Consider the following 13,000-nt stretch of genomic DNA (forward strand, 5'->3'; position numbering starts at 1 on the left):
CTAGAACAGAGTCCAGTAACATACACGAGAACCTGGCAGGGACAGGCCAGAGAGCAAACAGATTTGCAGGCACAGACGAGAGAACCGTTCTTCCCAAAGAACAAGACGGGCAAACCCATAGCACATGGGCCAAATCCAGCCGCTGCCGGATTGTGTAAATCCAGCTTCATGGGATCACGGCCAGGCCCACGCACGTACGACCTGGCTGTGGCGGAGTGCAGCGGTTGTCGGCAAAGCCTGAAACTTTTAGCTCCCGGCTCTTTACAGAAAAGGGTGCTGATGGGGATCCAGTGGCGTTGCCGTGAGCTGTGGTGTCGGCGGCAGATGCAGCGTGGATCCCGTGTTGCTGTGGCTGTGGTGTAGACCAGCAGCTGCAGCTCTGATTCAACCCCTAGCCTTGGAACTTCCACATGCCGCAGGTGCAGCCCTAAAAACTAAAAAATAAATAAATAATAATAATAATATTAAGTGCGCTGAGCCCCATTACAAATGATGGCACAGCAGCCGTGTCGAGCCCCGATGGACCTGAGCTAAATCATGGGCAGGTGGGACCCGGACTGGCCGGCTGCTCCATCCCCGCCTCCACCTGAGCCTGGCCCAGCAAGGGGGTGGCCCCCTCACGGAGGCTGCGGGCCACACGCCCCACACGCCCTGATCTGCTGTGGCCAAGTTCTCCCACGGCTGGACTTCACGGGATGGGCACGTCTGACACCCGCGGGTTCCAGGTGCTAGAATGCTGCCAGCCTGTGAGTAAATCAACCTGCCGAAAGCTGGCTCGGGGCAAGACAGAGGTCAAGGCCTGCCCTGCCCCCGTCTCCCACTCCCACCAGGCCCTTCACACGGATGCATTATCTGTATAGACCGAAGAGCTAACGCACGGTCCCCAGCACGCACTCCCGTGAAGGGTGCCAGAGTGGGTTAGCATGCTCGTGCAACCGTGCAACCGCCACCGCTGTCCGTTTCCAGAACGTTTTCATCGGCCCATGAAGCAAAGCACTGACTCCCAGCCCCCACACGCCCCAGCCCCTGGCAACCACAGCGCTGCTCTGTGTCCGGGAGTGACTTCCTGGACGTCTCATGCAAAGACACCACGCGCGTGGTCTTTGGCGTCTGGCTTCGATCCCTTAGCGGCGAGTTTTCCAGGGCCGCCCAGGCTGTGGCAGCTGAGGGGGCCCCATCCGGCCACGTGGCTGAGGAAGGGCCCACATCTAGAGTATCCGTACATCTGGGGGCCACCGAGATGGACGTGCAGGTTGCTGCCACCCTTGGGCGCTTAGAAATAATGCTGTCATGCACACGTGCGCATAAGCGTTTGCTTGAGCACCTGCTTTCAGCTCTCTCGAGGCTGGAGCGAAGCTGCTGGGGGACCCGAGCTGCCTCCATTGAACCTCCGAGGAAGTGCCAGGGCGCCCTTCACAGAGGCTGCCTGCCGGGCAACCCCACCAGCCGGGCTCGAGGCTCCAATTTCCGCACATCCTCTCCAACGCTCACAGCCACCTGTGCTTTGTCATTTTCCTTTTGCAGTTGCACCCGCGGCATATGGAGGTTCCCAGGCTAGGGCTCTAACGGGACCTGGAGCCGCCGGCCTACGCCACAGCCAGAGCAACGCGGGATCCGAGCCGCGTTTGCAACCTACACCACAGCTCACAGCCATACCGGATTCTTAACCCACGGAGCGAGGCCAGGGGTTCAAACCTGCATCCTCACAGACACCTTGTCTGGGTGCTTAACCCACTGAACCACAACGGGAACTCCCCATCCCCCTCTTCTGCTTGGCCCTCCCACAGCGAGGGGCGTGGTGGCCTTCACTTCTGACGGCGAATGGGCGCCCTGCAGGCGGTGGCAGCCTTACCAGATGGGCTGCTGCTTCAGGTGCGTGTACAGGTAGATCTTCTGCCCCCTCCGCTCCTCCTCCGGGCTGCAAACTGTCACTGCGGGGGGCGGGGGGGGGGGAGGAGGCTGAGCGAGGCAGATCCCATGGCAACTCTCCCTGCAGGCCCCGCGTCCCCCCAGAGGTCATACAACTAAGCAGCCACTATTTCCTGGTGCCTGCTCAGCTGCCTACAGCCGTCACGATGCCCTCAGGCCTGGCAGTGGGGACTCCTCCCCAGGGAGGGGCCGGGGACCAGCCTCCCCACCCCCACGATGCTTTCCGTGACCTCCCTGGGGGGAGGCGTTATCCCCAGAGCGGGTTTTTCCGTGGAAATTCAATATGAGGTTACAGGAGCCGAGAGCAGCGGGGCCTCAGGCATGGCAGCACCCCTGCTCCAGAGGAGCTGGCGTCCAGGACGTTTGGGGATCTGTTGGCAGGGGCGGCCGGGTCCCTGGGCTGGGCGGAGACCACGCAGAGCTGCTGCGATGCCGCCCGAGGGCCCGAGAGCCCAGGAGGCACTCACCTGTCCCCGGTGGCTTCTCCTGGGGCTTGTCCTCTTCCTCCCTTGGGGACACAAACCACAGGGGTGACAAAGTGACCCCCAGAGCTTCTCAAAGAACCCTTTCACGTTGATGGAAAGGGGTCACGTCTCACGACACCGTGGACATTTGAGGTGGGTTTCTCCGAATCAGCGTTTACGACATGGAAGCTCTGTCTACCAGTCGCCAGTCTTTGCAAACTGCGACATGCTATGCAGGCTTCCTTGTGCCTTTTCTCTGAGTCCCAAACTGTCTGGACCAGGGGAGGAATAAAGCCAAGTTGCCTGGTTGGAACGGAGCCACCGGAGGGGACGCGGGGACCAGGAGACGTCCCCCTTTCTTTGTGGGAGTCTCAGTTCTACGCTGTCCTGAAGCGCCTGGCCCCACGGTCACCCCGGGGGGACGTGCCGTCTCCTCGCCTTCACCTGCTCCGGGAGCACAAGCTCTCACCCCAGGAGAAGCAGGGCGGAGGGGCCGTCATCTCCCTCCCACCTACTGACAACCTGCACATGGAAACAGGGACCCCTGGGGGTACCCCTGTATGTTAGCAAACGGGGGGCATTTGGAAACCCCAGAAAACTGCAGGATGAGGCGGCACGCTGGGCGGGCAGCTGTGTTTCCTAGGAGGGGCTCGGGGCCTCCAACGGGCAGGGGCGAGCAGACGCTCCCGGCGGGCTCGGTCAGCAGGTCAGGTCCCCCATCGCAGCCGCGGGCGGGGCACTCACTCGCTTCTCCTGGCCAGGGGCCCCTTGGGCTTGGTCTCCAGCCCGAAGAAGCCCTTGACGTTCTCCGTCTTGGCCGACGTGTTCTTCAGCAGCCGCTCGGCAATGTCCTTCTTCTCCGCCAGCCAGCTGTTGGCCGACCTCAAGTAGGCGTCGATGCTCCCCGCCGGCTTCTCCTTGGCCTCCGAGGGGAGCAGCTGCGGCTTCCCTGGAGCGCAGGGGCGCGGGGTGAGCACGCGGCAGGGACCTCGGAGGGCGGGTGGGGTCCTGGGGGTGGGCTAGGCCGTCTCCCTCTGCCATCGTGGGCGCGCCCCGGCTCTCTGGCTGAGCCCCCACTGGGCACCAGCCAGCCAGGTGCCACCAGGGGCTGAAGGGGAAACAGGCGGGGATCCAGCCCCAAGGAAACAGCAAGTCCAGAGGAGTGAGCGATGCCCACGTGGCGCAGGGGGATGGAGGAGGACAGGCTTTCCCCGCGGCGGGAAGAGGCGGGCAGCGGCCAGATGGCCCTGAGCGCCCCTGGGCCGGTTCTGGAACAGGAGGGCCCGGACAAGGTGACGGGAGGAGGGCGGCCGGGGAAGGAGGCGCACTTCTCCCGCTGCCTTTGGAATGAGGCCCAGGTGCCCCCTTCGGGTCACAGGGCTCCGGGGGTGGGAAGGAGGCCAGCACTGGCGCTGCACGGACCAGCTCCAGTCCAGGTGCAGGTCCCTAGCGAGTGTCTGATGTCTCATCAGGAGGCCCCAGTGCAAGGAGCCAGGGGAGCTCAGCCCACACTCTGCACAAAGGCAGCTCCAGCCCAGGGCCCAGGGCTGCTCCGGCTGCCCCGGTGCACATTTGGCCAAAACACGGACCGACGGCTCCCGCCCCGCAGCCCCAGCACCTGCCCTGAGAAGTCCTGCTTGTGGGTTTCTACCCTTGTCTCCTCGTGGCCAGAAGCGTCAGCCTCCTGACCGCCCGTGGACCACTCCCTTCCCCTGTTCTAGGGGGACCCCTCACCGTGGGCCCCTCCCTATCAGGCCTCGCAGCTTCGCCTTTAACGGGGACGAAACCCCACCCGAGGCAGGCTGGCGGGTCCCGGCCCCACCCCCGGGGGGCTCACCGATGTAGTAGTAGGTGAAACACATGGTCATGAGACTCTTGGCTGGTGCGAAGTCATCCATCTGATGACACCTGCAGGGGAGGAGGGCGACTGGCTGAAGGAAGCTTCCAGCTGATGCTCCCACCGCACACGCACAAGGTGACACCGACAGGCTTTGCTCAGCAGGCCCTCCCTCCCGCGGCGCTGCAGAGGAGAAGCCACAGAAATGACGCCCCTGGTCCAAGGAGCGAGTCACCCGTTGGCTCATCGCCTGGGAGCGGGGCTGATTCCGGGCAGGAAAGAGCTCGCCTTCTGTCAGCCTGGCCTCTCCCACCTGCTCATGGAGCAGCCCGGGCCCAGGACGCTCGACCCCACACCAAGGAGCAGCCCCAGAACTGGAGACCGGGCCTCAGGTCTCCGGCCCACACTGGAGGCCCCGGACACCTCGCAGCCTGTCGTTCTCAGGAACGAGCAGGGACTTAGACGACCCACCCCAGACAGACAGGGGCGGCCCTGGCCCCTTCGTGGGCCCACCCCAGAACCCCGGCCTCAGGGCCCGAGGATGCGCATTTGCCAACAAGCTGCCGCGGGAAGCCGATGTTCCGAGGCTCCCGGTCCAGGAACAACACTTGGAGATGGGCTGGGAATTCAAAGACCTACCAACTCCACGGCACTTGCTGAGGAGCAAAGCATTACCTAGCAGAGCTCCGATAAGCTACGACAGTCCTGCACGCAGCAAGGCTCACGCTTACGCCACCACGCCAGACTCCCGGCAGCCAGAGGAAGCGACACACACGGACCCATCCAACTTCACAAACACGAAAGGGGGGACAGTGCCAAAGGAGGCTTGTCTGCCGCTAGGAATTTGGACCATTACAGGTGCCAAAGCTACAGCAATGTTCGCTGCGACACCGTGACCCAGAGCAGGAGAGGAAGAGCAATGGGCTGACCGCCCACCAACGGCGCCCGCGCCCATCAATCACGGCACGTTCTCACGCGCCTGCACGGGAACACCTCGCAGCCGTTCACAGCGGCAGCGCTGTGTGTGAGCCCACGCACGGGGCTGTCTCTTGGGGAAGAAAACGCGTGTTTGCCCATGAGTGTGCACCACGGGCCGTGCTGACCCCGGGCCCGGGACCTCGAGTGGGAGAAGAGGCCGCAAGAGCCTTTCCTCTCCTCTCAGCCTCGGGGCCGTCCATCCGGTTTCCTCGCATCCTTCCCTTCCTGCTTTGTTTTCAACTCTGGACAAGCACTGCTTAAAAAAACAAAGCCCCCCCTCCCCCCCCGCCGACTCCCCACCGCCAAAAAAAGAAGAAAGACTAGTCAACAGAAACATTCTAGACAGCGTGAAGGCCATTTTTGTTTAGCTTTTAAAATAAAAACAATCAAATAAATCTAAAAGGTAAACTTCTAAATTTTTTTTTTTTTTTTTTTTTTTTGCAGCCTTACAGAAATACGTATGCTCACCAAGAGAAAGATACTGCACGTGGTAGGACTGGAACTTGGATTTAACTGCTTCCCCCCAGTTTTACTTATTTAAGGAAACATTGAAAGAAAAACTGTGAATTAAATAAGTGCGTTGCCATGTGGGACAGGTGCCATCTACACAAAATCCGGGTTCGCGAAAAGGCCATGGGCACAAACGCCAGAGGCGGCGGCGTCTTCAGGGCAGGAGAGCGAGCTGACCCCTCCACCTGCGGCTGCTCGGACGCAGCTGTGGACGCGCTCCCGGGGGCGAGGACACTGTCCCTCCACCCCGCCAGCTCCGACACCCAGGCTCCTCCCCCAGGAGCACCCTGAGAAAGTGCCGGAAAAACAGGGGCTCCTCTCTGAGCCACGTTCCTCCAGCACGCGCCCCTGTCCACGGGGCCAGAGGGCGCTGGGAGGCACCGAGACACAGGGAGCAGCCACACTTCCACGCGGAGAAAAGGGAAAGCAAGAGTGAAGAGGGGGCTCGGGGACGAGGGGACCTCCCTTCCCCACGCCTTGCCCCCCATCCTCAGAGGCCCCCGGCTCAGCCCCCCAGGCAGATGCAGCCCCTCCGGCTCATCCTGGGAGGCACGTCCAGCTCTGATGCGAGTCAGGACCTTAAGAAGGGGCCGAGGCCTAGAGCCAGGGCCTCGGGAGGAGGAGCCCCGCGAGCCACGCAGCCTGGCTCCCCGGCCACCCAGAGCCCACACTGTCTGGCATGCCCTCTGTGACACGAGGCTCGGGCCCATCTCTCTAAGTGGGCGGTCACCCCGTGTCAGGGCCGTCACCGCAGGCAAGCCGGAGCCCGCCAGAGCTCCGCGCGTGTCATCACAGCCTGTCCCGGGACGCGCACGGCGGGCTGACTCACGCCCAGCGGGGCCTCAATCTCTACCGCCGGGTGGGACCACTCGGCGACTTGTGGGATGCCCGTCGCGACGTCTAGCTGATGGTGGCGGTGTCAGAGCAGCGGGGCGAGGACACGAGGGGCGGTTACTCGCGGCTGGGGTCTCGTGGGCGGGAAGGGAGGGAGGGTGGAGGCTCTGGGCGGCAGCGCCACTTACTCGAACAGGACCACGGCAAAGGACTGCACCAGCCGGTAGAAGGTGGGCTCCGAGACGCACTTGGAGTTGCAGCGCTGGCCGGGAAGAGGGCAGACACGTCACAGGGGGCAGAGGTGCCCTCAGCCTGGCATCTCTAAACACAGCTGGGGTGCGGGCCTGGGATGGGCCTGCTCTTCAGAAACCAAGACCCAGCCGAGGGCTGGCCCTGCGCCCCCATCGCTCCGAGCACAGGCGGGCGTTTCCCGCGTGGTCTTAGGAGATTTTAAAAACTAGGAACTGGACACACTCTCACCCACGGGAGCTACGGAAGGACAGGACCCCAAGGTGACAACACTGGCTCTTCTCTGGATGGAAGACGTACGGGCACTTTCTCTATGTTTGCTTTTCTGCATTTTCTCTCTCTTTTTTTTTTTCGGCCGTGCCCACAGCATGCAGAAGCCCTTGAGCCAGGGATCAAACCCGAGCCACAGTAGTAACAATGCTGGGTCCTTAACCCACTAGGCCACCAGGGAACTCTTCATCTGCACTTTCTAATCTTTCTGTGGAGAATAAGTTATTTGTGATAAAAACACTTTGAGGAGGCAGTTCCCGTTGTGGCACAGTGGTTAACGAATCTGACTAGGAACCATGAGGTTGCGGGTTCGATCCCTGGCCTTGCTCAGTGGGTTAAGGATCCAGCATTGCCGTGAGCTGTGTTGTAGGTCACTGATGTGGCTCGGATCCCGCATTGCTGTGGCTCTGGCGTAGGCAGGCGGCTAAAGCTCCGATTCGACCCCTGGCCTGGGAACCTCCATATGCCGCAGGAGCGGCCCAAGAAATGGCAAAAAGACAAAAAAAAAAAAACCACAAAAACACAAACTTTGAGGAGGAGTTCCCATCGTGCTGCAGTGGAAATGAATCGGACGAGGAACCATGAAGTGGCGGGTTCGATCCCTGACCCCAATGGGTTAAGGATCTGGCATTGCCGTGAGCTGTGGTGTAGGCCAGCAGCTGAAGCTCCAGTTTCACCCCTGGCCCAGGAACCTCTATATGCTATGGGTGCGGCCCTAAAACGACAAACAAACAAACAAAAAAACACCTTAAAAATTAAAAAATTAATCCACCTCACAGAAAAAAAAAAAAAAAGAATCTACTGACTATTTAAAAACTTAATTCTCATCTGAATTTACCTGGCTGTCACTGTCTTGAATATTTTATCTTTACAAAAACTGAGTGTTGTGGACTACTGAATAAAAACCTGAATGGGAGCTCTCCTGTGGCACAGTGGGTTCGGATCTGGCAATGTTACTACAGCGGCTCGGGTCGCTGCTCTGGCACAGGTTTGATGCCTGGCCCGGGTACTTCCACATGCCCCAGGCACGGCCAAAAAAACAAAACAAGGAGGGAAAAAACCCTGCATGGACACAGCCCGTGCACTTGTCTTTAAAAAAATGAGCTTTTTTGGAATTCCCTGGGGTTGGGGGGCCATCATCCTTTTGGGGGCACTGCCCACTGTCGTAAGCGGGGTTTGAGAGCATCTCTAGGCAAGTTTCACATTGTTTTTCTGGTGGGTCATTTCCCTCGACTCCTTCGTTTCTCCAGCGAGGAGGAGCTGCCCGCGCCAGAGCGCCCCCGCGTCACCCTCTTACCTGGGCGCTCACGTACCGGGCAAACCATTCCCGGGCTTTGCCGTTCTCACTGCTGCAGTGCTCCCCGAACTTGGCCTTCTCCTCCTGGTCCAAGTCCTCCCTGAAAAAGAAGGCAGAGGGGAAACGAAACAGAAACCCCTCAACCCCCTGGACCGAGAAAGGTTCCTGTGGGGCAGAGGCAGGACGGGAGCCCGGAGCACAGCCGGCCCTGGGCCCCGCACCACGGAACCCCCGCTGCCCTCACCCGCCACGTGCGGACGCCTGACCTACAGCAGCTCATCTCGCCGTCTGGGTCACCCCAGGAGGCAGTGTGTCATTTCTGTTTCAAAGAGGAGGAGACGGGCTCAGAGAATGAGACACTGCTGAGGCGCAGTGAGCAGGAGCCCCAGCCAGACGTCCTGGCTCCAAAGCCCACGAGCCTCCCCGACGCCCGCCTCAGTGAGGTCCAGGCACCTGCAAGGGCTTGGCTCTCCAGCTCGCCCGGCTTCCCGCTGGTCTCGGGTGCTGACATCAGCAGGGAGCCCCCGCTGGAGTCAGGAATTCCTAATGTGCTCGGTCCCACTGAGGCTGAGAAACACCGAGGGGTCTGCCGCCCCTCCGACCACTGGAAGGAGGACGCGGCGGCTCACCCCTCCGCGCTTCGGCAGAGCCAGTCTGCCCACCTCTCTGACCTCCCCCGGCTCCGTCTGTGAGGGGAAGACGGAGGGACCCCGGGCCTGGGCTCACTGCCACCAGGGCGAATGAAATGCTTGCCTCATCTCAAACCACTTGCAATCATCTCCATGGGGGGCCAGTATTCTACCCCAAATGGGAAGACTAAAACGGGGAAGCTGAAGATCCCCTGGCTGGTGCGGTTTCATTTATTCAAGGTTTTGCAGAAAACACCTTGGTCTTATTTCCCCCAAAACAACAACAGCAGAGGAAGTGCGAGGATCAGCCCGGCGCGTGCGGGTCTCTCGGAACGCGCCTGCGAACGCACCCGACGCGGCTCTCCGTGCCCCGCACTGCCCACAGGCTGCCACAAATGCAAACTGGCCTTCCTGGCAGATTAGCAAGCTTCTGGGCCTTTTTTCTCCCCTTTGCATTAACTGGGTGTGCTCAGAGAAAGCTGGCGAATTGCCACACAAAACCCGGAGGACGCCCGTCCACTGCTCTCCCAGAAGGCCTGATAATCGCACAGCAAAGCAGGTTGGGGAGCCGTTGAAGATTTGCATCCGAGACGGCGGCCCCTTCTAACCGCTTGGATAAGTGAGGCCACACCCGGAGAAGGTGGACATTGACCTGCCAGTAACGAACGAGGGGGCTGAGTCACAGCAGGAAACACCCGCCTTGCTGGGTGGTGTCAACCAGCACAGTCTTCTTAGGCGTGAACCAAACAGGGAGAGTCCCTCGGACCAAGGCTCCGCAGACCCCCACGTGTGCACATCTACTGGTTTAAAGGCAGATTCGGACCCGGGGGTTGGGTGCGGGCCAGGACTCTGCATTTCTCACAAGCTCCCGTGATGCTGATGCTGCAGGTCGGGTCAGCGCTGACCTGGGGAGCCAGAGCTGCAGCACTTCAGCTGCCGTGAACCCCGTGAGACCAGCAGTCAGGAGCCAGGGCCTGGGCTGAATCTGCAGCTGCCTCCCCTTCCCCGGGTGAGACGGGGCAGCGTGAGGCAGGCAGACCCCAGCTCCTCCGTCCGCCTTCTCATCCAGCCTCCACTTTCTGCTGCCAATGCCATGGTCCTTGCTCGCCCCGTCAAGAGGCACCAGAGGGGGGCAGACAGAGCAGCCCAGCGGGTCCTCATCCTGCGTGAGCTCAGCCGTCCTGGCCCCGTCCTGCCCCCACTCAGCGTCAGCTGAGAGCCGCAGCTCCCACCGGAGCAGGGGGCCCACGGGGCCCACCCACGAGCCCTGGGGCGGGGCTGGCGCCGGGCTTACCCCCCGGAGAAGATCTTCTCCACGTAGTGGCGCATGAACTCCCGGAGCTCGCGCGGCTCCTCGTCCTTGGCGGAGTCGGCGCTCTGGTTGGAGGAGAAGGACTCGTTGGAGGAGGAGCGGCGGTACCCGCCCCAGGCCGGGTGTGAGGGCGACTCGCCCAGGTCGTTCTCGCTGTCCGCCGACTCCGTGGTCTCGCTCTCCGACGCGCCCTCGCCCGGGGAGCTGTCCCCGTCGGGCAGCTTCGGGGGCATCGCCTCCAGGGGCGAGGAGGTGGACGGCTCGGCCCCGAAGTCGATCAGCGAGCCCACGGGGACCTCGGGGGCCTCCATGGCTCGGGCGGGCGGCAGGGGTGGTGGTGGTGGTGGCGGCGGCGGACGGGGTTCCCAGGTGAGTCAGCGGGAGCCGGCCGTGTGCGTGGGCGCTGCGGGCCCGCGCGGGAGTCCTCTGGGGCGGCTGGCGGGCCTAAGGCATCTGGGATGGAAAGAGACACATCAGCGCTGTCCCCGCCCCGCGCATAAGGAGCTGGGCACCGAGAATCCGACTGAGGCGAACGAAGTCCCGTAAAGGGAAGAGGCTCCAAACTCCCAGCACCGGGGCCATTTCTCCGCCGCCGCCATCCTCCCACGGCCCGCGTGCTGCCAGGCACCCAGTACCGGGCAGTGAGCACACACTACCCTCAGGATTTCTCCAGACGAAGCCCAGAGACCTCAGGGGGCTGCACCCGCCAGCCCTGCCCCGACTCGGGCCTACCAGCCTGAGGCCAGTGAGAACGGGCACCTGCCGCCCTTGATGGCGGTCCAGGAGACGGTGTTGCCAGGCACGTGCTAGGCATGTGGGTCCCTCGCCCCCTCCCGGGTGCCCGTCTCAGCACTCTCCCACCCAAGACCCAGAACCTCCCTGCTGCCTATACCTGGCCCCTCAAGCCCTCCCGTGGTATCTAAGGGACATTTGCTGCCTGACCGACCTTCTCCTCCCTGCCCCCTTCCTGCCCCAGGGCCACCCTGGGCAACGACAGCCACGTTCCCGGGGCTGTCCCGCGGCTCCCTAGGCTGGACGGTCCTCTCCCGCCCCACCTTCCTCCCTCAGCCCCACCCAGAGGCTTGGCTTAGCGCCGCCTCTCGGAGAAGCTTTGCTCCACCCCTAGCCCAGCTATTTACCGACTCCTCTTGGCCCCTGGCATTTTATTTATGCTCATTTGTGAGTCTGCGTGTTTGAGACACAGATAGTGGTACTTCTGTTTACCCCACTAAAGTATAACCCCCTGAGGGTGATCTTAGCCACCTCTGCAGCAATCCAAGCGCCCCGCGCAGTCCTGACTAGGAGTCCACTCGAGGAAGGACCAGCCCTGACCGCGGACATGCTCTGAGAGTCGGGCAAGTTGGCGACGGAGGCGGTGCTGGGATTAATTAGCATCTTCGATTCTAAACCAGGTCTCCCGCCGGTCAGTTCCAGGGTCACCTGCCAGTTCTGGGGCTCCCTCCCTGGGGACGTGGGGCGGGCAGCTCAGCAGGAAGTCACCGTCGTCTTCGTACAAAAGCCATCTTGATCCTGGGCCACGTCCCTTTCCTCCGGCTCTACAGACCCCCAAATATCCAGGACAACACCTGGCAGACAGGTGGCTGCCGACACTAGAACTAATGCATCTTCTATGGGCAATTCAATGTGAAAACTGCACTTGCTGCTGCTAAGAGCTTAATGCTCACGAATCCATTATGGGCTCCTCCAAATTCCCCTGTGCAGGATACTTTTACACACCACGGGTCAGAAAGACGGAACGGCTGGCTCCGTGTCATTGGAGTGGCCACGGCCCACCTTCAGAAAAGCCCTACAGAGCCTGCCTTGGTCTGAAAGAGAGAAGCATAAACCTCAGCTCAAAAGAAGTTTCTGGACCAGGAGAGCAATAGCGGCCCCTAGGAGCCCAGGCGCTCAGACAGCCTGAGACTAAGGAGTCAGGGGCGGGGCAGCCCTGGTCCCTTCTCACCAGTGATGCTGGTGAGCTGTGGCCTCTGTCTCGGGACCAGGGTCTCCATCAGAGACATCGAGGTCACGTTAGATCAAGTTCCTTCTGGCAACCACGGTCTCAGACTCTTCAAAGAACAGAAAATCACACCTATAATGACTCACCTGATACTAAAAATGGAAAATCACACACTAGGAAAAATGTTCGCAGCCGCTATGATAGGAAAACTGAGTTAATCACATCTACATGATAAATTGAGCCAATTCCAACTAAAAAAAATTTATATTCTTTTTTTTTTTTTTTTTTTTTTTGCTACTTCTTGGGCCGCTCCCACGGCATATGGAGGGTCCCAGGCTAGGGGTCTAATCGGAGCCGAGCTGCCAGGCTACGCCAGAGCCACAGCAACGTGGGATCCGAGCCGTGTCTGCGACCCACACCACAGCTCACGGCAACGCCGGATTGTCAACCCACTGAGCAAGCGCAGGGACCGAACCCGCAACCTCATGGTTCCTAGTTGGATTCGTTAACCACTGCGCCACGACGGGAACTCCAAAATCTATATTCTAATAGAGGTACGAACTATTCAAATAGGTGCGGCACAAGAGGAAATATTATTAAACGCTGAGACAGTTCTTCAACCCATACTAATAGCCTCACGCAGAGACAGGTGAGGCGAAACAGAGACGAGCTTACACGACAAAACAAAAGCAAAAATAGCATTTAAAACCCCAAAGCAGAAGAGATTGTGA

The 13,000-nt window shown here is 60.7% G+C and overlaps 1 protein-coding gene across 7 annotated transcripts in view; it reads right to left on the minus strand.

Moving 5' to 3' along the window:
• The window catches only part of KIAA0513 (KIAA0513 ortholog), a 61,502-nt gene that overhangs the window by 10,760 nt on the left and 37,742 nt on the right, over positions 1 to 13,000 (minus strand). For all 7 annotated transcript variants that reach the window (XM_005664311.3, XM_021093721.1, XM_021093718.1 and 4 more), the window contains 7 exons: positions 10,292 to 10,762; positions 8,369 to 8,468; positions 6,741 to 6,814; positions 4,231 to 4,301; positions 3,138 to 3,342; positions 2,397 to 2,437; positions 1,853 to 1,931 (listed from right to left, as the gene is read on the minus strand). In XM_005664311.3, the coding sequence (XP_005664368.1) occupies positions 1,853 to 1,931; positions 2,397 to 2,437; positions 3,138 to 3,342; positions 4,231 to 4,301; positions 6,741 to 6,814; positions 8,369 to 8,468; positions 10,292 to 10,620 (899 nt within the window). In that variant the 5' untranslated portion in view covers positions 10,621 to 10,762. The remainder of the gene's footprint in view (positions 1 to 1,852; positions 1,932 to 2,396; positions 2,438 to 3,137; positions 3,343 to 4,230; positions 4,302 to 6,740; positions 6,815 to 8,368; positions 8,469 to 10,291; positions 10,763 to 13,000) is intronic.

This window comes from Sus scrofa, chromosome 6 (assembly GCF_000003025.6).
Source record: "Sus scrofa isolate TJ Tabasco breed Duroc chromosome 6, Sscrofa11.1, whole genome shotgun sequence".
Classification (NCBI taxonomy): domain Eukaryota; kingdom Metazoa; phylum Chordata; class Mammalia; order Artiodactyla; family Suidae; genus Sus; species Sus scrofa.